Source organism: Glandiceps talaboti, chromosome 8 (genome assembly GCF_964340395.1).
Source record: "Glandiceps talaboti chromosome 8, keGlaTala1.1, whole genome shotgun sequence".
NCBI classification, from domain to species: domain Eukaryota; kingdom Metazoa; phylum Hemichordata; class Enteropneusta; family Spengelidae; genus Glandiceps; species Glandiceps talaboti.
Genome location: NC_135556.1, coordinates 8,183,435 through 8,207,772, shown reverse-complemented (window position 1 = coordinate 8,207,772; position 24,338 = coordinate 8,183,435). Strand labels below are relative to the sequence as shown.

The 24,338-nt window shown below is 34.6% G+C and overlaps 2 protein-coding genes across 2 annotated transcripts in view; one reads left to right on the top strand and one right to left on the bottom strand.

Annotated features, from left to right (window-relative positions):
* LOC144438423 (uncharacterized) overlaps positions 1 to 24,338 on the bottom strand; it is a 349,033-nt gene that overhangs the window by 264,220 nt on the left and 60,475 nt on the right. The gene's annotated exons all lie outside the window — the stretch shown is intronic.
* LOC144438661 (zeta-sarcoglycan-like) overlaps positions 1 to 24,338 on the top strand; it is a 41,717-nt gene that overhangs the window by 655 nt on the left and 16,724 nt on the right. The window contains exons 2-3 of the mRNA XM_078127809.1: positions 17,927 to 18,128; positions 23,799 to 23,900. Coding sequence (XP_077983935.1) covers positions 17,928 to 18,128; positions 23,799 to 23,900 — 303 coding nt within the window. The 5' untranslated portion in view covers position 17,927. The remainder of the gene's footprint in view (positions 1 to 17,926; positions 18,129 to 23,798; positions 23,901 to 24,338) is intronic.

The window sequence follows — 24,338 nt, the reverse complement described above, 5'->3', positions numbered from 1 at the left end:
CAAATGTTTGTAAATAATGATGTTAACTTGTGATAAATGCTAAACACATTGGGGCTTTGAAAATTTCTCTGTCAGGCGTATGTCTAAAACTATAATAAAATAGGGTACAGACTAACAAAAGTGTCTGTGGTGAAGACAAGTCAAAATTTCTGCTCCCATTACATTTCTTTCAAATACAGGACAAATCTTCGAAGTAAAAAAAAGTGTGTTTTTAAACTCAGAAAGTGTGATAATGGTATTGTGGAAAGTCCCACACAAGTGAATTATAATGTTTTCCTTGACATTCCTAAAAACACAACATACCATTGTCCTGTTCACTGTAATATGATCATTTCCAACAACTGATTCAGAGCAGAATTAAAAGTGTTGTACAAATTTCCTCAATATTATATTACAGCAGACTGACTTGTAGGTAGAATGATAGTACAGTACATGTACACACACCCCACTTGTTGGGATTTCTCGTTTTAACCATTTTGAATTAATCTGTTTTGCTTTACTGTACAGTTACTATTTATCTGTCAATAGTAATCTGCAGTGTACATCTTGTGAACATTAACACTTCAGTGTACAATACACAAACATTGCACAGCAGGACATAAAAAGGTACAAGATGTCACATTTACTATGAAGAAAAACATAGTGAAAAATACCTCAAACATTTTAATTAATGATGCAGGAGGCAATTGCACCAGCATTTTCACCTTCTACTCGGGTCATTTTGGTTTGTCAACGAATTTGGAATGTCGGCACTGACAACAATGAAATAGGAGTGGTAGTATCATGTATTACCAAAGGTGTTACATCATAATACCAACTTAATATGTGTAAATAGTTCAAATGCTGTGTCAACTGATTACTTTGTGTGTCAACTGATTTCTTTGTCTAAAGGGCTCCATAATACTCTGTAACTATAAAACTGTTGACACAACATAGCTGATCAGGAGAGATGTATTTAGAAATGCTTGGATAGTTGCAAGAAATGAGGTCAGGTGGTTACAGTTCAGTAGCTAAAATACTTGTTTATTTTCACTTTGATTGATAAATGGAGCAGACATATATTATTTGAGTTGAGATAAGAAGTCAACAAAGTTATCCCTAAGTAGATTACTTTGATAACAGATATGTATACCATACACTTATGTGTTGTGTCCACATTATTGTTATTGAAATAATATTGTCTTGGGTGTTTACTTTAAGTTCAGCTGTGCACAGTTAGTTGTGTTGTACCTAAGCAAGGGAGTGCTGATAACCTACCTGTCCTCGTAATGGAATAATTTTAGATTCACAAGTCTGTGTACTGGCAATGGTTTAATGAATGTCCTCTAATAATGGACTAGAATTTTAGATTTACTACTCTGTCTACTGCCAGTACTGGCAATGGTTTCATGAATGTCCTCATAATGGACTAGAATTTTAGATTCAATAATCTGTCTACTAGCAATGGTTTCTGGCATATATGTACATTTGTATATGTAGTACTAGTGGTGGTAGTAGTGTGCACTTCAGAAGTTAAAGACCCGTGTCAGATTAGGCTTACATTGTCAAATTTAGGGATAATTAGATGTTACTCCCCAATATTTTTTCTTTGTTCAGCCAAGGAAAATATGAGTGACCTAAGGGGCTGTTAGACGAGTAGTGACAACCGTTAGGTTATGAGTATTTTCCAGCTGAATGAAGGAAAATATTGGAGAATAACATAATTATACCAGTACCAGTAATATCAAAGAAAAATTGGGGAAAGTAATGGTAATTTTGAACGTTTTGACTCATATTTTGAACACAGCAGAAAGAGTGACATAGACATGTGTTGTTGTGATATAGACACGTGTTGTCATGATGTAGAACAACCAGGGTATTATTCCATATTTTTGGCCTATGCATGGTATAATAGTGGTTGAAGTTTGTATTTCAGAAGTTCAAGACCACATTAGGCTTACATTTTAAAATTTAGGGATAAAAACAGTTGTCTGGCTGGCTCATACTAGCCTAGAGTCAAGTCAGTTGGGATTTTGACTATTGTCTCCCCACAGCCAAGCATTTTGCTAGACAGTTGTGTATTCAAACCTACAATTAGATTACAATTCCAGCAACAATGATTCAGACCCCTTTTAAGTATGTCTAGGGTAAAGTTATACTCACAGTCACAGAGAAGGTTGGTCATGAACAAAAGAATATATGATCCTATGTTAATCTCATGGCCTCACTGATAAGATAGTAATTCAAGACCATGGGATTCAAATAACATTTAATTATGGTTTAACCAAATTTTGAGGTTCAACATGCAGCCCATCTACTGGCATTGGCTTTGATTTTGTATCCACATTTATACAAGAATCAGTGTTAAGGCAAATATTATATCAAAGAAGTCACTGCCATAGTTTTTGAATTCACCTGCTGAAAGAAAATATGTTAGGTAACGGAATGCAAGCTCAAAAATTAGTGTTAATGTCTGATTTTAGTGCCAAGGCAAAAATGAAAGGTTATGGATATCACAATCAGTGTGTGTGTGTGTGTGTGTGTGTGTTGTAGTCCACCCATTATCATAATGGTAGGCCTCAAAGAACTAATAAAGTGAGCTAACCTACATCAGACACAGGGGTGAGGGAGGAGATACTCAACCAAGTGTTTGTTCAGTTAAAACTGGGGTAAAAGTTCAGTCAATTTGACCTTACTCGGAATCTAACAAATTATATGTTTTCTTGTTGTTGGTCAACATGAGGAAGGGGGGGGGGGGGGGGGGGGGGGGGCTTTTCTTGGAGTCACCACATTATTATTATAAAGAACAGGGAAACATGACATTTTTGTGGATCACAAGAAATTGCTGCATATCAGTAACATATCAAATTGGTAGCATAGAGAGCTCACTAATCTCAATACATAGCAAGGCTGATAAAATATTCACAACAGATTTGTTATCACAGATACTGAGAGTTTTCCTTAGCTGAAAATACTTGACATGGGCAAAACTGTGAAAATCACAGATAAGACACTCCTGTAAAGTTATTTGTTTTATTTGGCCAGTGAGTAAGCATCCGGTTCTAGTTACATGTAATACTAATAGGTGTACATGTACATGTACTGCATGCTAATAAGCTTTAATTAACCTTTTCAGTGAGAATCCTCGAAATCACAGTTTTAAAAAATTATTAAAAAGTTTCTTTTCTAAGATGCCTCATTCATATATTTATTGAATATAAGTACTTGAGTATATAGGTCACTATTTTCTTTCCGTTAGGAAACTCTGTCACGGAGTACAATGTTAATGTAACATCAGAATATGATTTAGTAGATGTTTGAAATCCATTTCTTCAGCACATTATTTGATAAGCCATATGAAGAAGGAAGAGAAAGTTTGAGGAGTATTATTTTGACATTTCAGTATCCTACTGAAAAAAAACGTTGTTTACCTAGAGTAGATGAATATAGTTGCAAACCCGAGAGCTCACCTTTGATTACATGGATTGATGGTTGAACTGCCAGATGTCAAGAGGGCATGTAAGCTGTCTATGGCCAACATACACACATCCATATGCTGCCAGCCATCAAAGTTTTATCAACACAGGAGTCAAAGTACATCCCTGTAAGGAAAACACGATAATGCAGTTTATTTTTGTGAGTTTATTCAAGAGTGTTCACTTACATGTATGTTTTATTCAACAATACTGGTTAACTGAAAGTTGTAGTATAGATATGTTGATTTTGAGTGCATCATAGTCCATAATGTCAAGTGTAGCATGCCAAGGTATACATTTAAGTATTTATTTGTACACATATACAGGTAATCGTATGTGCAGTGTCACACACATGCACACACATTCACTTAGAGTACAAGCACATACATACATACATACATACATACATACATACATACATACATACATACATACATACATACATACATACATACATACATACATACATACATACATATACATATACACACACACATACATACATACATACATACATACATACATACATACATACATACATACATACATACATACATACATACATACATACATACATTCATTCACTTACAGTACAAGCACATACATACATACACACACACACGCACACACACACACCTCATAAAGTGAATTATTCTTTACTGACAATGTTTTATTCAGTTGTGCAGGAAAGAATTAAACAGGAAGAATTGGTTTTCTGTTTTTTCTATAATCTTAATCGTACAGTCTACAAAAAGTGAAAATGACTTGACTATTGAATTACAAGTGTGATAGATATCTAGATATAGCAGACTAATGCAAGCAATTATTATTGCTGTGCTTCTCACAAGACTAAGAATAGATCATTTAAGTAGTTTCATGTACAATTGGAAGTGACAGATGGCAAATCACTAAGGTGTTAATTCTAACCTCCTACTCAGATATGTCTGTCTATGGTGTTGACAGGTAGATAAATGAAAGTTCACCCTCTCATAAAGCTACATGGCCTAAATTTATATGTCCCTTATCCAGTAAACTGAATTCTGCTAAAGATGTTTCTTAGCAGTGTGTTGTAATAAAATATTTCAAAAAAATGTTTAGGGTCAAAATAACAACAAAATCTGTTTTCTTGTTCTCCACATACTGGACAGGGAAGCACCAAATTTTGATAGGTCTCAAAGAAATTGCTGTGTACTGGTGTTACATCAAACTGGCTGAGGGAGCACACTGCTAATGACATATTTCCTATCCAGCAAAATTAATCGGGCCAACACTGTAAAAGCTATATGTATACTATGAATGAATGAAAGAATGAATGAAATTTATTTCGCCAGATTACAAAATAAGCTACACTTTCAAAGAACATACATATGGTACAAATATGCATAAAATGAATACAAAAGAAATATATAATTGTTATCTGATGTGGACCATGGAAATAGTTCAACAGAACTAGTCTTGTCCATGGCCCATAAATGTATGTCTTCATACAGCAAAGTGAATCTAGTTGACATCTCATAAGCTATGTTGTGTGCAGCAAAATAAATGTTATCAGTATCTGATAAGGTACATATATATAGTATATACCATACACAGCAAAGTGAATCATCTCATACACTATGTTGTGTACAGCAAAATAAATTTAGTCTGTATCTCATATGGTACATGTACCGGGATATGCCATACACAGCAAAGTGAATACAGTTGAGTAAGCATCTCATAACCTACATGTACATGTATGTCTCACACAACAAAATAAATCCTGTCATCATCTCATAAGCTATGTGACATGTCCTATACAGTGAAATTGGTGCAGTTAATATTTCTTATTCATAAGCACAGACAAAGAAATTTCCTTGTTTGGGTCAGCACACCACACAGTCATATATGGCAAAATACATCCAGTCAGTATCTCTTAACGTATGACCTAAGCTATACAGCAACATCAATATAAGTCAAATTGTACAAAGTATATCATACACAGCAAAGTAAATCCAGTCAACATCTCTTAACAATGTCTTATACAGCTGAAAAACAGTATCTCTTAGACATTGCATCCCATAATAAAAACAAAATTGTGGTCACTTTGAGGGTCAAATGATTTTTGAAAAACCCTGTTTTTCTTTAATTTTAAACATGTTGTCAAGTACAATAGTAAGGGATAGGGAAACACCAAATTTTGATAGGTGTGAAACAAAGACATTGCTATACATTAGTGCATGGTGCATCAAATTTGGAAAAAGCCATACATCTATTAGGTTATATGTCGTATCTACTACAACTACTAGTCTAGTTCCCGTATGATAGGTGTTATGATTAGTACAATCATCTCCACTCACTACGTCTAGTCAAAGTCAAACATTTTAACCTTTAATCTGGCTAAACCCCATGCTGGGCAAAGGGTAAACATTGCATGTCAATAGTAATCCATCACAAATTGACAGGTAGTTGTAATTGATTTACTTCCTTCAGACAGTTGCTCATTAATATTCAATTAGTACAGCTGTTTTCACTAAAATCCAGTGGGGACAGGATAAAGTCATACGTTTATATGAATGCTGTCAGGGGGTAGCACAGATTTCTGTGCTAGGGTCACTTTGACTAGGCATAGGGAATAGAGATGGTTGTAGTAGTCGTAACTTGTATAATATAGGAACTAGACTATGTTTTATCCAACAAAATAGACTTGGCTACATGTAACATTTCAAATTCTCCAATCTAATCAACACAGTCGGAATGTCATAAGCTGTGCCCCCATCCTGCACATTGCTGCACAATGAATGTAAACATTGTTTCAGCTGTGTTCACCTGCAGATCATTCAGTTCTTTACTAGTTTTCTAAACTAATTTGAAACCTCCACAAGGGGTTGATCTAAATAATGAACTCTAAACTGGTATAGTGGATTATTGTGTCATATACATGCAGTGAGGATAGAGTGATATGGCTCGACTTTACATTCCATTTGATCAAGTTGATATGTGTGGTGACACAAACTGATTCAGTTCAAAGTGGAACCAGCTGAGCAGAACGAAATTGGTTTATACTCACCCCTAATAAATCAAAAGAAACTGAAATTGGTTTCAAATCTATTTAACTTGCTTACGCTGTGTTTTGATTATACTCAAGATGACACAGCAAAGAAATTTCTCTCCACTTTCTTTGTTGAAATAGACCAGTCGTATATCATTGCGGCAGTTTATATGTGTATAGCATAATAGAATGCTGATGTAGTGTATTTAATCAATTATTTATCTGTGTTTATAGCTATAAAAATGACTTGAATATACCATTAGTGATTGGTATTTATTGTGTACAAGAAGAAATGTTATTATACCTAACACCAAACAAACCAGCTGTGTGTACATATAGGATATTAGAACTGATGTAGTAGATGAATTAATTATTTATCTGTGTTTATATAGCTATGGAAATAACTTGAATATACCATGTGATTGGCATGTACCCCTGTATGAGAAGAAATTTTATTATACTAACACCAAACAAACCAGCCGTGTGTACATATAGGATATTAGAACTGATGTAGCAGATGAATCAATTATTTATCTGTGTTTATACTATAGAAATAACTTGACTATGCCATTAGCAGTGGATGTGTATCCCTGTATGAAGAGAAATGACTGTAGCTAGACAAACCAAACTTGTACATATATACGTATATTAAATTCATATTAAAATGCTGGTGTAGTATATTAATCAATTATTGATCTGTTTATAGCTATATAAAAAGACTAGAATATGCCATTAGCAAATGTACTATATCATTGTAACAGCTAGCACCAAACAAACCAAACCTGTTCACATATACATATATTATAAAATGCTGATATAGTAGATATAATAATTCATTAATCGATTTTATATGTACATAGTTATATTAGCAGTGGCCATGTACCTTTGTTTGAAGAGAATTGTAATATATCATTGTAGTAAGTTAGCATTATATACAAACCAAACTTGCATACATGATATATATTAAAATGCTGATGTAGCATATCAATCGTTTATCTGTTTATAGCTATATAAAATGACTAGAATATATCATTAGCAGTGGGCATATATCCCTGTATCAAGAGAAATGTACTATATCATTGCAACTAGAATTAAACAAACCAAACTTGCGTGCAAATAGTATAGCACATTAAAATGCTAGATTATTTATCTGTTTTATAGCTATCGAAATGATTTGAATATACCATTAGAGTGATGGACATACCCCTGTATGAATAGAAATGTACACATGTACTGTATCATTGTAACTAGAATTCAACAAATCAAACATGCATACATATAGCTTATTAAAACTGATGCAGTAGATTGTCAATAATTTATCGTTTTTTTATAGTTAGAAATGACTTGAATATACCATTAGCGATGTGCAGATAAAGAGGAATATGTATGTTGTATATTAATTTATATAATAAAACTGTCAGCTTCTTTATCTTTGAATTATATATTATATTATATATGTATCATACGTTACGTCTATGAATGTTTCAAATCATTCTGGTATCATCCAGGTATTATAAGTTACACTATATAACACTATATTATAGTGTTTCTGCATCGTAAATTAACATAATTTGGAGTTAGAGGAGATATCACCCTGCCTGTAATTTCACATATTTGATGTAAAAGTTTCAAGCCATGAGTCATCGTGTACTTTGTAAGTAGTTGTACATGTAGCTGATATACAGGAAGATTTTAACGAGAAAGTCGTGTACCAGCTGCTAGGAATTATCAGCAAAGATGCAGACATGTATGTACATTTTAATACTCAGTTACTGCAAAGTTGCCCATTAGGTTGATACATGTGAACTACAAATCCTGTAATAACTACGATGAACATTTTCTAGGGACATGATTTCTGTATTTTTGTGGCAGAGTTGTGCATTATCACAGTCGTAGCATAATGGTACTTACATTTTTTTTGTAATAACTTTGTGGTACTTTGATACTGGCCCAACTGATATTTGATGCACAGCAATTTCTTTGTTTTTCCTTTACATTTTGGATTAGTATGAATAATATTTATAATATTGGTGACCAAATTTATTTAAAATTATAATGATATTGTGGTCTTCGTCTTCTTAGTGTATAAAACTGTAGTCGGATTCCTTAAGGTGTGAAAGATCTTTCTTAGTGTATAAAACTGTAGTCGGATTCCTTAAGGTGTGAAAGATCATGTTTAAATATTTGTAAGTAGTATTGGATACAGGTCAGTGTATCTCTGAGACTGATGAGGTTAAAGGTCATGCATTCCTGGAACTCAAAAGTTTAAAGGTCATGTATTTTCTGGGACTGAGGGGATGAAAGGTCTTGTATTGTTGGTAATGAAGGGGTTAAAAGTCATGTGTTTCTAGGCCTGAGCAGTTGAAGGGGCGCAAGTTTCTAGTTCCATGAAAGTTCATGTGTGTCTGGTGTGTACAGATTAAAGTAAGAAAACGTACAATGACAGAATATTTTCATAATGGCATGTAATGTATGAAGATGATCACTGTCATCGATTCCTCGTTCTATTTCTATTTCTAATGAAAAGTGGATCTGTGTCATGATCCAATAATTAGAAACTAGTTATCCAGTGACAATTTCATTAAACCACATCATATATGAATTAAATGGCATGAATGTCTCCTCAATGTAATCATACAAACCATTTGATTTCTGTCTATCACAAGCTCAACAAAGGACTGCATTCCATATGTCTGGTTGCCAGGCAGTCTGATGTGTAATTATCTAATCAACCAATTTCTATGGAACTAATTTTTCTCCACTAACCATTCAGGTACTAGGTTATTTTGCATGTCCTTCCAATGATTTAGGTTGCCTCAGGAGGAAATTCACTTCAAGGTATAAACATAACATACTTTTCCTTGTCAACAGTGAATATTTATTATTCATAAATAGATGACTGTTTTGGAAGAAAATAACATGATGAATATTTTCTGTCACAAATGTCTTCCTTGTCAACAGTGCATTTAAGATGTTAGTCCCCAATATATTTCTTCATTCAGACAAGGAAAATACAAGTGACCTAAGGGGCCTTTGTCAACTCGTAGTGACAACCCCTAGGTCACAAATATTTTTTCAGCTGAATGAAGAAAAATATTGAAGAATAATATGATTATACCAACACCAGTAATATCAAAGAAAAATTGGGGGGGGGGGGGAGATAATGGCACTTTTGAATGTTTTGAACTCATATTTCGAATGCAGCAGACAAAGTGACATAGACACGCATTGTTGTGATGTAGAACGACAAGAGTTTATATTCTATATTTTTTACTTATGCATGATATAATAAATAACATTCATGAAGATGAACATTTTTACAAAGAAATATGAATATTTCTGTTATAAATACATCTCCCTTGTCAGCAGTAGATGAGAATTTTACAGAAAACACATGACAAAGAATGAACTAAACAGTTATTTATTGTTGGTCTAATAATTGATATCATCTAGGTTGTGATTGCAATTCAAATAGTTGTGGTCACTATTATCTTTTAGTTTTACAAATGTAATACCAAGTTTGGTATTGATAAACACATTGCCTGTAATGATTATAACATTACATGTAGCACTGAGTGCAGCACTTCATGATGAATTCAATTGGTATGTACTACATACATCTATAATTAGCAGTGTTTCTGATAAGGGTGGTAAGCAGGTAAAATCTACCGGAGTTCCCACATAATTGTACCAGGGTTCCCAAACATAATAATGGTAGATTGTATGGGAAACTATGCAACTTTTACCACTTTCTGTCACTGGGGTCCCCAAACCTTAGCGAAAACAGTGATTAGTTATTTCAAAGCAAAATGAGTTCAGTTCAGTTTCATTCTTGTATTGTACTGGTATAGCAGTTGTAGAGTGTGGAATCCGTGCAAATCACAGCCATGTTGTACAGTAATGGCTAAATGAAAACTATACATAGTTACTGATTTAGTGTCAGGATTGGTTATTTTCCAACTTAAATTAAATTCCACTCTTTGAATGTAATATCCGGGATGACGATGTACTGTAGCCTTAGACCCTAAGCAGAGTTGTAGTTGATATGTGCTATTGTATTACCCTAGCTCTGGATGTATACGCTGCGGGGTTTCGACACGTCTTTTCCCCTCCGCTAAGGTTCTTCCTTATCTGAAACAGCAAGACTGCAGATTTCATTCGCACAGATTTTGGGAATAAAAACCACCCATACCCTTGTTAATGACTATATTATATCAAATACAGAAATGAACTTTAAAAAATTAAGTCATTAAATGCAACCTACATCTTGTCTATTCTGACAATTCTTGTCTTACATTCGCTCGGACCACAAAACAGACAACGATGAGTCGTGCAAACAGATTAGCTCAATATTGTATATGCGCACAACATTGTACATGTACGTTTAAGCAGCTGTCATATCGTACATTTTGCGACTCGAGTGAACGTAATATTGGCCTATAGCCGAGACTCTAGGCTTGTAGTTGGTGTGAGTTCTATTACCCACAACTCACATCTGAATGTAAAGTTTAGCTAGTATTAGTAGTACAGTACAGTGGCTAAATTCATTTGATATGTAGTCACTGTTTTATGATTGGATACTTTCCAACTTGTATCAAATTCCATTCTTTTAACATCAGGGATTAATATGGTGGCTAAATGAAAACTAAATTAATTTATGTAATTACTGTTGAACTTGTAGGATTTGATTATGCTTTTCAACTTGTAAGGATTGGATTCAATTTTTTAACTTGTATTAAGTTGCACTCTTAGTAATCAGGGGTGATGTATGGACAAAGGAAGTATGCTTTCCATATGTAATTATTGTGGAAACTTTGTCCCTAGGTAAATGATGAGTTATGAATAACAAAAAAATGAAAATTAATTTGTAGAACTCTAGTACATATGAATGTTCATCTGTCTACTGATGCCTTCTTCATTGCTCTGTTATGAGATGTACATTAGATGAATGTTTTGTCCTAGATTAGACCACAGAGTCTGCCTATACTTCGGTATCACTAAATGATGAGAGATGAAATGTGCATGTGATTGTAATTATGTTTATAATCAGGAAATATGAACCTGAAGTGGCTATTAATCACTCACTGAATCTTCAAGTAGTGTACTGTCTGTCATGATTGTATGCTCCCCGGGGAGTTGAGGAAGACTAAAGGGCCGTTGTGCCGTTCTGATCCGAGCCAGGGGTAATAAATTGTAAAGCGCTTTGAGCACGGTGTGGGAAAGCGCTATATAAGAACCCAACATTATTATTATTATTATGTGTAATGGACCCTGATTGCTCTAAGTATAAGGTCTCCTTTCAAGTTCCCTGTGTTCTCCTAAACAGCCCACAGGTATGTACGGGTATCTCAGGTCAAATGCATTCATGGAAGATGGAGCATTTTTTCCAGTAACAAGCATATTGTACAGTGCAGTAACTGTGATTCTATGATTATGGTTTTCACATGTATGTGTGAGATAGTAAATTTTAGCCACACCCAACCATTGGTATGGAGTTCATTTTGGCTTGTAGGAGGCCTTCCATATTTGTGTGTACATAGCATAGTATGTATATTTTACTTGTCATAGAAACACCTGTGATGTCTTGAAATACACATGTTCAAAACAAACAAGTGCTGTATTAAAGTCAGAATACTGTAATTAATGTTTATATGGACACCACCAGTGTAACTCCTCTGAGTCCCAGGGGGTACAAGTCAATTTTTGTGTTTTCTGTAGACAGTAGATAAGAAACCATCTTTGTGGTTCATTGTATTTTGACCATGATGTGATACAAAAATAATCTTTTAGATAAATTATAGAGCGGGTAAAATTTACTTTAATTATATCAGTCATAATATGTACACTGTTACAAATGCTATCCACTTTTGGCCGAAGGGTAGGTAGATGTCTTTCACTCCTTGCTTGCACTTGCTTATAGTCGGGTCCCTGACAGACAATTTATCAGTCAACTGTGGCGGGAAAGGTAAGTTCTTAACACATTTGGTTGACTGCCCCATACTATTCCAACATAACTGAAGTGTGTGGACTGCTTTCCCCTACTGGATATTCTTTCAAAGGGCAGCAAGTGTCTGGGTGGTGCAGTCAGAGTCATTGCACCATTGAGTATACACAAGGGCAGTAACAGTGTAATAGTGCACTTATTCTATACATACAACTATAACTACATTCTGTACAAAACCAACCATTGAATAGAGTATTAAAAATCTACTAATTTAAAATTCAAAATAAAGACGCTGATTGACCCTTGTTATAAAAACATGAACTCTTCATAATGTCACTATTCCTATGGTCTGTGAATATTTTAAAAAATCATAAAATATTCATTATGAGTTTTATAGTCATTGTTCTGTTATAATTGGATGCGATGTAGACATCATCATATTTCACTTTCCTTTTTACTGACAATATAATCCATCTCTTTTAATATACCAGATGTTAGCCTCAAGCTAAACAAAGGAAATTGCACAAGAAAGTTGGTATGTTGTATGTATGTACAGCATCAGAAGATGATTGATATACTCTGATGTGTTAAAGTAATTGAAGAAATATCAAATGATCATTTCAGTATTTGAGTATGCTATGACGTATGGAAATAGCGAGAGAAAGCATTTACTCTACCATTTTGCAGTGCCCTTACATGTGGAAATAACAGAACGCCTAATAAATACTCAAAAGTTGTATTACTATACGACGTGGGGAAATAAACACATCTGAATTTCCATTTGGTGTGCTATTAAACTGCTGAAAGCCTAGTAAATTATCATTGCTGTGTGTTGATGTATGGAAATAATGGGACAACCATCATAATTATACAGCAGAGGTGCTAAGTACAGGTGTGTAGATAAGTGCCGGTAGCTGCCATCCATTTATACATTCAACCATTTACATATGTGAAGTTCCTTTATTTTTGAACACTTCACCAGGTACTTATAAGTATTTCTCTGTAATTGTTGTGAATTTTATGTTCAACTACTTTTTGAGGACTTCATATTCCAAAAATTAGAGTGCCAGTGTTTCATGCTGTGATACACATTTAGGTAATGCCGAAACCATCAAAATAATTACATATGACTATGTTCATAGCTGCATGACGTATGAAAATAAAATGTAACGGCTCAAATATCAAAATAATTGCATATTACAACTGTAAAATGTACTCTATAGCATACACTGTATTATTGCTCTGATCTGAATAGACTACAAATTATATAAAATATTTACAAAGTTGATTAGGAACGGGCTTTACTTTAAAAATACATTCTGCCAGTTTTGGCGATATTAACAATGAATAATTAAATCATTGTATGATCAATGTAAAAACTGTATGTAATAGGTAGCCCGCTGGGACTACCAGAAAAAGACCTGTTAATTCCGAGCCCAGAATAGCAAGATTAAAACATTGTAATTTACCATTCCCAAAATGACTAATATATAACACTATCTTATCAAATTGTATTCTTTTAATCTTGCTGGTGTGTGTGTTGGATGCTTAGTTCAGTAATAATACATGTAGTTGTTTATTGGAAAGGGTATCTTTTGATTGTTTTAACTGCTTTAAATGGTTGCCTGTGACCAAATGATTAGCTCATGTGCCTCCACTGCAGACTGGGTACAAACCCTCCCAGAGTCAGATTTCTATGTGAGAAGGGTGATGCTCAGTTTGACCGTACCATACAATGCATATTTTCCCATGGTATTCCAGTTTTCCCCTGCTTTAACCTCAGGGCTTTTGGTCAACCATGTTTGAATTTCCAAATTTAATTTGGATAAATAAAGTATATGATATATTATTATTAAATGCCATATGTTTACTAAACTATCATGCTTGTCATGAAATGGAAATTACATCACAGCATTTCCATGTACATTATATTTTCAAAACAAACATGTAGTGACAAGACATAAATGTGGGATAATAAAGTGATCATGTACCGGTACAATCAGTATGTTGTCAGCCGATTAATCATAATATGACAGAACCCCATGACACGTGAACTCGTGCAAGTGTGGCATAATCGGGGTATTTGCAGGAGTGCTTGCAGTGTGTTCTCTGCGACAGTACTTTCATGAAGTGTAGTGAGTGAAAGTGTAGCAGAAAACACTGCAAGCATGAGTGCAAATACCCCGGAGTACCCACATTGGCATTCACATGGCATAGAGTTCTGTTATTATTATATTTATCTGAAACAACAAATTCCCATTAAAAAATCGTAAAAAATCATACAGTGCGATAACGCTATTTCGTGTGTAGGGAACGATTGTGTCTTCATTTGCATATCATTTGCATGCATGTACGCAATAATGTTTTCGGTATTGCACTGCAGTGCAAATACCACTAGTATGCACACATACTGGTGCAAGTAATCTCTGGTACATATATAATAATAATAATAATAGTATGCACACACACCAGTGCAAGTAATCTCTAGTACATATGTAATAATAGGTAATACCCATAACAAAATAAATATATGAATCAGTTGTTGTCATTGTTGTCAGCCGATTAATCACAATAGGTTAGACATAAATAATCAGTCGTTGAGTAATAACATGTGTGATGAATATTTCATAGAGAAATAAAAAGTCATTAGTATGCAGACATGGTTCTCTTGTGACTAAACATAATGTTGCCCTTGATAAAACATGTCATAAATACTTCTGGACGTAATTAGTGTAATATTTTTTTTAGTGTAATATTTTTTAACGATTCATTGTTTGTAGTAGCTACGTGTCTCTCAAGACATTTGTATGTAACTTGCATTACTAGTGTTAAGCAGTGGCTGCAATGAAAATTTAATTGTGTTATTTGTAGTGGATTACTGTCGACAGTCAAAGGACTTATCTGGCAATTAATAGAACGAGCCATTTGGATCAAAGCATGAAACCCATGCTCACTGCACAATATTTAGTTAGAACAGGATGGTATGGATTCTATGCTATTTGGGCATTGATCTCAGGGCTTTCACTGCTGTTGTAACATGCAGTCACTTTTTCAGCCAAAATAGAATGTTGTTAATTTTAAGTAATTTCTCATCAGAATTAAGGCACTCAGCTAGTTCAACATATATGTCCAATACAGATATACTTATTAACCTCCAGTGGGAGGGGAAGCTGCTACATTTGGTTCCATACATCTGTCACACCTGGTATTTCTGACTTGTATGCAAATTCTTGTAATTTACGACAAATTTGGGGAATGTAAGTTTAACAGAGACTTGTTTTACTTTATTTTTGTACAAGGTCACAATATGGAACTAAACAGTACTGTTTTGTACAAACAAGTAGTTTATGATATACAGTCATCCATGTATTAACGTACTTTGCACTAAAATCCCCATGGTGTTATGCATGACATAGCTCATTCACAAAAGGATTGTTACTACAAAAATGATTTATAAAGATCTGAAGCAGGTGTCCAATCATCTTTTAGTGAACTGAGTGACACCAATTGTTGTCTAAAAGTTGAATAGTTCACAGTTGATTGAAGTATTCAACCCTTTATATCTGTTGTTGATGTATGAGGGATGAAATTATTAGAGGAAACCATCACATTGATAACACCCCACTATACTAGAGTGTTTTCTGTGTCAGGGCATGAGTGAAAGTGCAGCAGGAAACACTGCAAGCAAGATTGCAAATACCTCTGAGTACCCACAGTGGCACCCACACGGTATGGGGTTCTGTTATTAATATTATTATATATGTTCATTTGGGAAAAAACAAATTTCTCTAAAATATGACACTATGTGATCTTGCACTTTTGTGTAGAACGAATGATTGCATCCTCATTTGCATATCATTTGCATATACAAGTATGCAATAATGTTTTCAGTATTGCACTGCCGTGCAAATACCACCGGTGCAAGTAATCTCTGGTAAAATACCCCTGACAATGCTAGCATGTTCTCAGCAAAAATTTGGTGTCAATTTCCAACAAATTTGTTTGGCCCTGTGAGTAGAAATTTTCATTTGATATGGTGAACCCAGAGTCTATAAACACACATTCTGGTATCACAGTGACTTTACTGTGTTGTAGGCATTCTGAATGTAAACTTAATGATAATGCACCTGTTGTCTGTGTCTCAAACACAATGTATGCTTTCTCACTGTACATACTGCTGTCCCTCAACAGAACTTTTTGTTGTGGGTCAAAATGATAAAAAGTTGGTTTTCTCATGAATACATGAAGTATGACAGAACCCCATGACAAGTGAGTACAAGTGTAGCGTATTTACATGTGTGCCGGTACTTTCACAAGCATAGTGAGTGAAAGTGGAGCAGAAAACACTCATTTGCATATCATTTGCATATCATTTGCATACATGTATGCAATAATGTTTTCGGTATTGCATGGCAATGAAAATACCACTGGTATATGCACATACCAGTGCAAGTAATCTCTGGTACATATGTAATAATTTACTAATAATGGGGGTTTGCCAATTTTGGTGCATCACAGGAAATTACTGTGCATTAGTAGCCTGTTGAATTGGCCTAGAGGGTATGCTGTGACTATCCTATTTCATTGTTTCTAAATTGACATAAATTATTGCTGTAGGTTAATATGATATGAAATGGGTTTCTTTGTGAGTCATCATGTACAATGTAAAAATGTACTTAAGTTAAGGATAGAGGAACCACCCAGTTTTGGTGCATCAAATGTCAAAGGAAATTGTATGTTTGAAAAGATAAAAATGTCTTGAATTGAGAAAAGTTGGTCAACTACCACTGTACCAATGTCAATGTACTGAAATTCTAGTTGTTTGTACCATATAACTAGCTGGTCCAGATTTCATTTAGAAAATATACAGACAATATTATCTCCTCCTCTCCCCCCCCCCACCACACACACACACACACACACACACACACACACACACACACACACACACACACACACACACACACACACACACACACACACACACACACACACACACACACACACACACACACACGCAGACACATGTACATGGAAACTGTGTCAATGTACTGAATTCTAGTTGTTTGTACCATATAACTAGCTGGTCCAGATTTCATTTAGAAAATATACAAACAGACATTGTAATGTTAAACCCCCTCCCCCACACACACAGACACAGACACATGGACACATACACACATGCGGATATACACAATGTACAAATGATATTGTACATCTAGAGTATAGATAAGAGCATTCAGAAAATGCAAAATGTACACTGACACGCACACACACACACACACACGCACTCGTGCGTGCACACCACAGATTCTATATCTAGAATGTAGACAGACAGCTGGATATATTGCATTCAGGAAATCTGTAAGTGATGTTCTAAATCTAGAGTATAGGCAGGCAATGGTGTTAGATGTCACTAGAAAAAAATGCACACATATCCTGTACAAATGGTATTGATTCTATAACTAAATATGTTACTATATTGTGCTTTCCCTGTAGAATGGGTGGTAGGGGTCGAGCCAGTGGGAGTAGTTATACTCCTGTCACACCAAACCACAGAGAAACAGCAGTTGTCTACAAAGTTGGAATTTATGGCTGGAGAAAAAGATGTCTTTATTTACTGGTGCTAATCCTGATGGTAACAATCATCTTTAACCTTGCACTTACAATATGGATCCTAAAAGTCATGGACTTTACAATAGTAAGTCATATCTCATTCTGTATGTTGTTTTGTGTACCATCAATCTATCATGACTTTATTGTGGATTTAGATTAGATTAGATTAGATTAGATTAGATTAGATTAGATACAACTTTATTACAACTATATAGAAAATTGACAATTCTATTTGGGTACATAAGTGTAATAAAGATATTAAAGAGCACTACAATGATATAGGCTGATGTTATACGTATGTATATATTAAATAAAACAGTTTTCTTGATTAAATATTTTTACATGAGTTTAGTTGGACCAGAATAAGAAAAAAAATGTGTTCAGATGAAATGTTCACAGTCCAACAAAGTTGCTGTAAAAGTAGCTGACATTTTGGGAGTAACCCTTCTATGAGCTAAAATCCTCACACCATTGAAAGAGTAAGAAATCATAAGACCAAAAAATAAGAACTGTTTCTGGTCAGCACTCACATCACTTAAATGCCCCTTGTCGGTCTTTTTGTGCGTGTTTGTCCAGCCCATGCAGTCTGCAGAGCTGTGGGGAAACATAAAAATAATCCTCCCTACTTCAGTGAAGACAACTGCAGAGCCAGTCATGAACAAGCAAATGACATCCGCCCCACATACACACTTCTCTAAAGTACTAAATAAAAAGAACAGTAACTGTCATAAATAATAGACTGGGTGACAGGTTTGTTGAGAATGTAAAAAAAATAAAACTATCCTGACTAGAAACAATTCTTTTTTTGGCCTAACCTACATGTACATATGTTGTGGTGTTCTCCCTGGACAAAGTAACAAGGGACCCCTGGTAGACTGTTAGATATATCATATGTCGTGTCACTCCACCCTCACCAAGTCCTAGCCCTAGCTCTTGACTTGTAAATTCTGTGCACTTTCTTGATATAATGAAACTGAAACGCCAAACCACTTTAATTCATGCAAATATGGCATCAAAATAGTCACAATCCATACTTTTTACCTCCCTGGTCTCCAACTGATAAGTACAGATGGTGTTGTAAGTCTCTGAGCTCTGTAAGCTGTCCTAAAAAGATTCTAAGGAGAACATTTATAGGAATGAGTCATTGCAGTGATGAACTTTACAATGGTATTGTGGGTTAAACTGATCACTTATAGCTGCCACATTAAATTTGAAGTAATGGACTTTTCAGTAGTAAGCCAAATTGATAACTTCTAGTTCAAGGTTTAGGTGATGCACTCTTCATACCAAGACACAATAACCTTTAATAGCCTATCAGACAATATACTTGACATGTATTTGAGAAATAAAAGATTACCAGTATGGGTACCTCCCAAAACCTGATATCCTAGTTCAAGTTTAAGTTCAAGTACAGTTTATTTCAGTACTAGGCCTCAGCCCATCTATAGATCAATAAATGCTATAACAAAAAATGTGGAAAGGTCAGTGACTTTACAATACAAAATTTAGACTACATAAAGATCACAAACCAAACAAGTTACAATATATTCTATTCTAAACTACAATGTAGGACGTGTGTAGTGCTTTCAACTTTTAGATCAAGGACATTTTATTTTATATCTTAAATTTGTTAGTATGTCATGTATTATGTGTGCTAGAACTTGGAAATTCTTAGATCTGATATCAAAGACCCAAAAGGGTGTACACATCTGTTGTAAATGGTACTAAAAAATGTATGTAACTAAACATAACTTGTAGCTGTACAGTAAAGTCGACGTGTGACATTTTCCAATATAGTAAATCCATGGTCTAGCCACACTGTAACACATACAGTTATAAGTTTTATATGGAATGTGGTGTGAGTGTTTCCTGTGCCATAGCTGAAATAACATAGTCAGTATATACCAAGTACTTATACTGAATATAGTTCACATTCATGTAATTCACTAATGTATAACTCAGACAACCAGTGGAGTATATAGGAATGTTATGTCTGTCAGCTGTGAGAAGTAGAGTTGTATTATTTTGAAATATAGTGTGGTATATCACAGGAAGTCGAACATAGAACTTTACAATATTCACTCCCTTGTTGCTGTTACTCTTACAGTAATGTATGCAAAATTTTGCACTTTCAGATGGTATAGAATAAGTGTTTTCTTAAGGGCAGTATATTATAGTAAATCTACCTGAGTTGTGATGTATCTACCAGGGTTATGGAAATCTATGCAAATTTTACCAGACTCTTACATGTACCTACCCACCCCTTTGTTACTGGGATTCTCACAAACTGCTCAAACTGGAGAGAGAGAGAAAATACCCACCTCTACTAGTATTAATATTCTTGCAGCACCGAAGTCTTAGATTTAATTAACTTGTAATATTGTATAGTGTATATTTATCTGTTCAAGGTCAGTGTGCTTGCTTCTCTCAATTTCATCAAAATACACTTGTTTGGAAGCCATGTTGTTTGTCAATCTGTACTGGAAATAATACATGGACCAACAGCTGTAGAAATATGGTAAATCAGCTGTTCTTGGGTGTTGTGAAAATGTCATCTCTGATTTATGGAATTACTTGTGCGCATGTCAATATGATTTCTCCGTTGAGTACTGAGAAATAAGGTTAAAATCAGTTGTTTCGTGGGTGTTGTGAAAATGTCATCTCTGGTATATGGAATTACTTGTGAATATGATTTCTCCGTTGAGTACTGAGAAATAAGGTTAAAATCAGTTGTTTCGTGGGTGTTGTGAAAATGTCATCTCTGGTATATGGAATTACTTGTGAATATGATTTCCTCGCTATACATGACTTTGAGTACTGAGAAATGTGGTAAATCAGCTGTTCCTTGGGTGTTGTGAAAATGTCATCTCTGATTTATGGAATTACTTGTGAATATGATTTCTTAAAAATTACCATTAATTTTCCTGATTTTTCTTTGATATTACTGGTGATGGTATAATTATATTATTCCCCAATATTTTTCTACTTTCACTGAGCCGAAAAATACAAAATGACCTATAAAGTGTTGTCTAGCAACTCATGGTAACAAAGGCCCCTTTGGTCACTCGTATTTTCCTTGGATGAACAAAGAAAAATATTGGAGAATGACATCTAATTATGTATCTTAGGCGTAAGTTATGCCTACTTGACAAATCATATTGTCGTGGTTATCATCGCACACTCCAATTATCTAGTAGAAGAATTGAAATAATCTCTGCTTTGAGTTCTTGTTGTTGGCAAAGATGAAAAAAAAGAAGACCTATATGTCAGGGAAGAGTAATTGAATGAAGATTGTCATAGATTAGTTGAGTTTTTGATTAAATCCAAAGGTCATATCTCATCTTTGACAAGTGTCAGATTTAGTGTTGTAGTGAGTTAAGCATGATATACTGCACTTTACTTGTCTAGAAGGTATTATAGAGACAGTTACCACAGCCAGACATACATTTATAGGTTTTTGACCCGAGTAGAGTCTAAATATAGCATACAAGTACAGCACTACATGCATTTCAATAATCATATACATGTAAAGGGCTTCTCCAAGGTTTCCTCTAACATTTACAAGATGTAAATTTTGTGAAATAGACAAGCAAGAAGGGTAGAAAACATTGACAAATAATGATCAATTTATTTCCAAGATGATGTCGTTAAAGTCACCAATCAATAAAACTTCTTGTGTACAAGGATTTGTTTTGTACAAATGTGATCGTTGTGTTAAAGTCAGAGTTAAAAGAATATCATCATTGTGGAAAATAATTAGGGTGAATTTTTTTGTCTTTTAAACTCAAACCAAAATAACCAAAATGTTAAGTTACAACCAAAATGTTGTTTGTCAAAGATGACAACATTTTGGTTATAACTGATCCATGATTTGAGAAAATATGCAAATGTATTTGTTTGGCTACTTCTTTCCAAAATATTGTATGTACATGTATATATTAAATATGACATGCTGATGAAACCCAAGAATGTACATATGTGTACACCCTTGCGCACACATGCGCGCACGCATACACACACACACACACACACACACACACACACACACACACACACACCAGTGAGGGCACATGCATGTAGATCTACATATGAGAAGCTGAAAAGTTCAGTATTTCTTTGTCACTATGATTCTGATACAATTGTGTCAGAGTATGCCATGATTTATAACTGACAGACGCTCCATACATATCTTGTGTCCTTCTGTGCCACAGCTGATATCGAAAGATATCATGTTCCAGATAATTGAAAGTAATATTCAGTAGTTTCCTACTGATACTGTACATGGTACACAGTTATATTTTATACCATAGGGTTAGGTGAAATACAGACTGATGATCAGATCATCGGTCTCACTCAGTGTTTCATATCATTCAACCCCTCTAGTTGGTCAACCTGAATGCAGTGCAGTGCAATGAAGTGTATTTGATATGTGCACTGTGTATGCTTGAATACAGAAAGAGTGATCTTGTAGAAGTCTTTCAAGACTTATGTGTAATGATGCAGAACTGAGAGGAATCAATTACCTGTCTGTGTTAAGTCATTGATATGTAAAGGGTTTGAACTGTTAGCTCAGGCTGTAAAAATGTACCTATGGGCTATAAAATCTGGCGCATCTAAAATGTACTATGTGTTTTGACGAACTTTACAGGAGAAATGAAGATGCTTTGGTGTTTCACTCATGAGACATGATGTTTTCTACTCACAAAACTCAGACAACTTCAAATGCAAAATAAACAGTTATAGAGATGCCACCACAGTGGGGATGTGGAAGTAGACAAGTTAACATGTTGATTATCAGTTGATAAGTAAACAGTTAAAGGCCTTAAAATAATCAAGTCCATTTCAAAATGTTTCCAGCAGAAGCCTGTTTCCACTTCACTGTAAACAAATAGCAATATTTATCACTTTTCAATGTGATGAGGTAATTAAAGCATCCTGCTGTGTGTGTTGTGTCTCAGTGTTATTGTTAGTCTTGAGTTGAATTGTGTCTATCTTTGTGTAAAAAACACCACATTTCATGGGTGAAACACCAAGGCTACTTCATTTCTCCTTTAAAGGCTTTGAAAGCCTAGTATACAAGTACAAATGTGCTATGGTGTTTTGACTATCGTTATATAACCCTTGTGAGGAGAACTTGAAGGTCTTGAAACCCTGGTACAAACATTGAGAAAGGGAAATTACGAATATTCCATGGTGATTTGAAACTCTGGTAATAGAGACTGGAAATTACATCATTGAATGTGTTACAGTGTTTTGATTATAGTGATTTTAGAACCTTGGTATTAAACAGAGAGGTTGAAATCTGTAGAATTTACATCAATTGCTTCCTGAACTACATTTAGCTTTAATGTTGGTCAGGAACTCAAGGACGATGTAAATCATGCAAGCTCAGATAGAGTTTTACCTCAGTTTATTGATCGACTTCCATAAAAGTCCTGCTTCTATTCACGTTTTACGTGTACTTCACACAGCATATTATTCATGATATCTACTGAAAACACAGACTCTTTGCATTTACACATGTACACCATAACTCTCTTTCCATGCAAAACTGGACTATGAGCATGCTATTTTACATAAAAAAGTGTTTGCAATATGGTCAAATTGATATACATTCTGATATGACAGTATTCAATACTGTCATATCAGAATGTATATCAATTTGATCATATTGCAAACACTTTGTCATTATTTTGTCATCTGTTTCTGTAATGTTTTATGACCGGATTGTTGTATTCTTTTTCTCACTACACAGGACGGCATGGGCAAGCTCAGAGTTACAGAAAAGGGACTACGACTTGAAGGACAAAGTGAATTTCTTAGGCCACTTTATGCAGCAGAAATTATTTCCAGAAAGGTGAGTATTAGCTGTCATTCCTGGAATAATAGTATAACATCTCCAATTTGATTTCAAGTAAATGATGTACATACAGTACAATGTTCTACTCTGCAGTGCTTTAGCAGATTTTTCCTAGGGAGTCTTATAACCTTATTTCTTTAACCTAACCCTGACCTGCACTCCCTAGCTTGAGTACAAAAAGATAGCTCATAATCAGTCCACCGTCCATCTGTCATTAGTGAAGTTGTGTATCACAGATACTTCATCGCAGTTAAATGTACAAAATGTAAAAAAAAATATGGCAATATTAATTCTCTTCCAATGTACTTGTTTGTGTTCCCTTGACGTAATTCTTATTTTAGCTGTTCTCAATCCCTTATTACACATACATCACTGACACTCATCTCCTAATAAATCTCACCTGACAGGAAGTATTTGCATCTAAGATTTCACTGG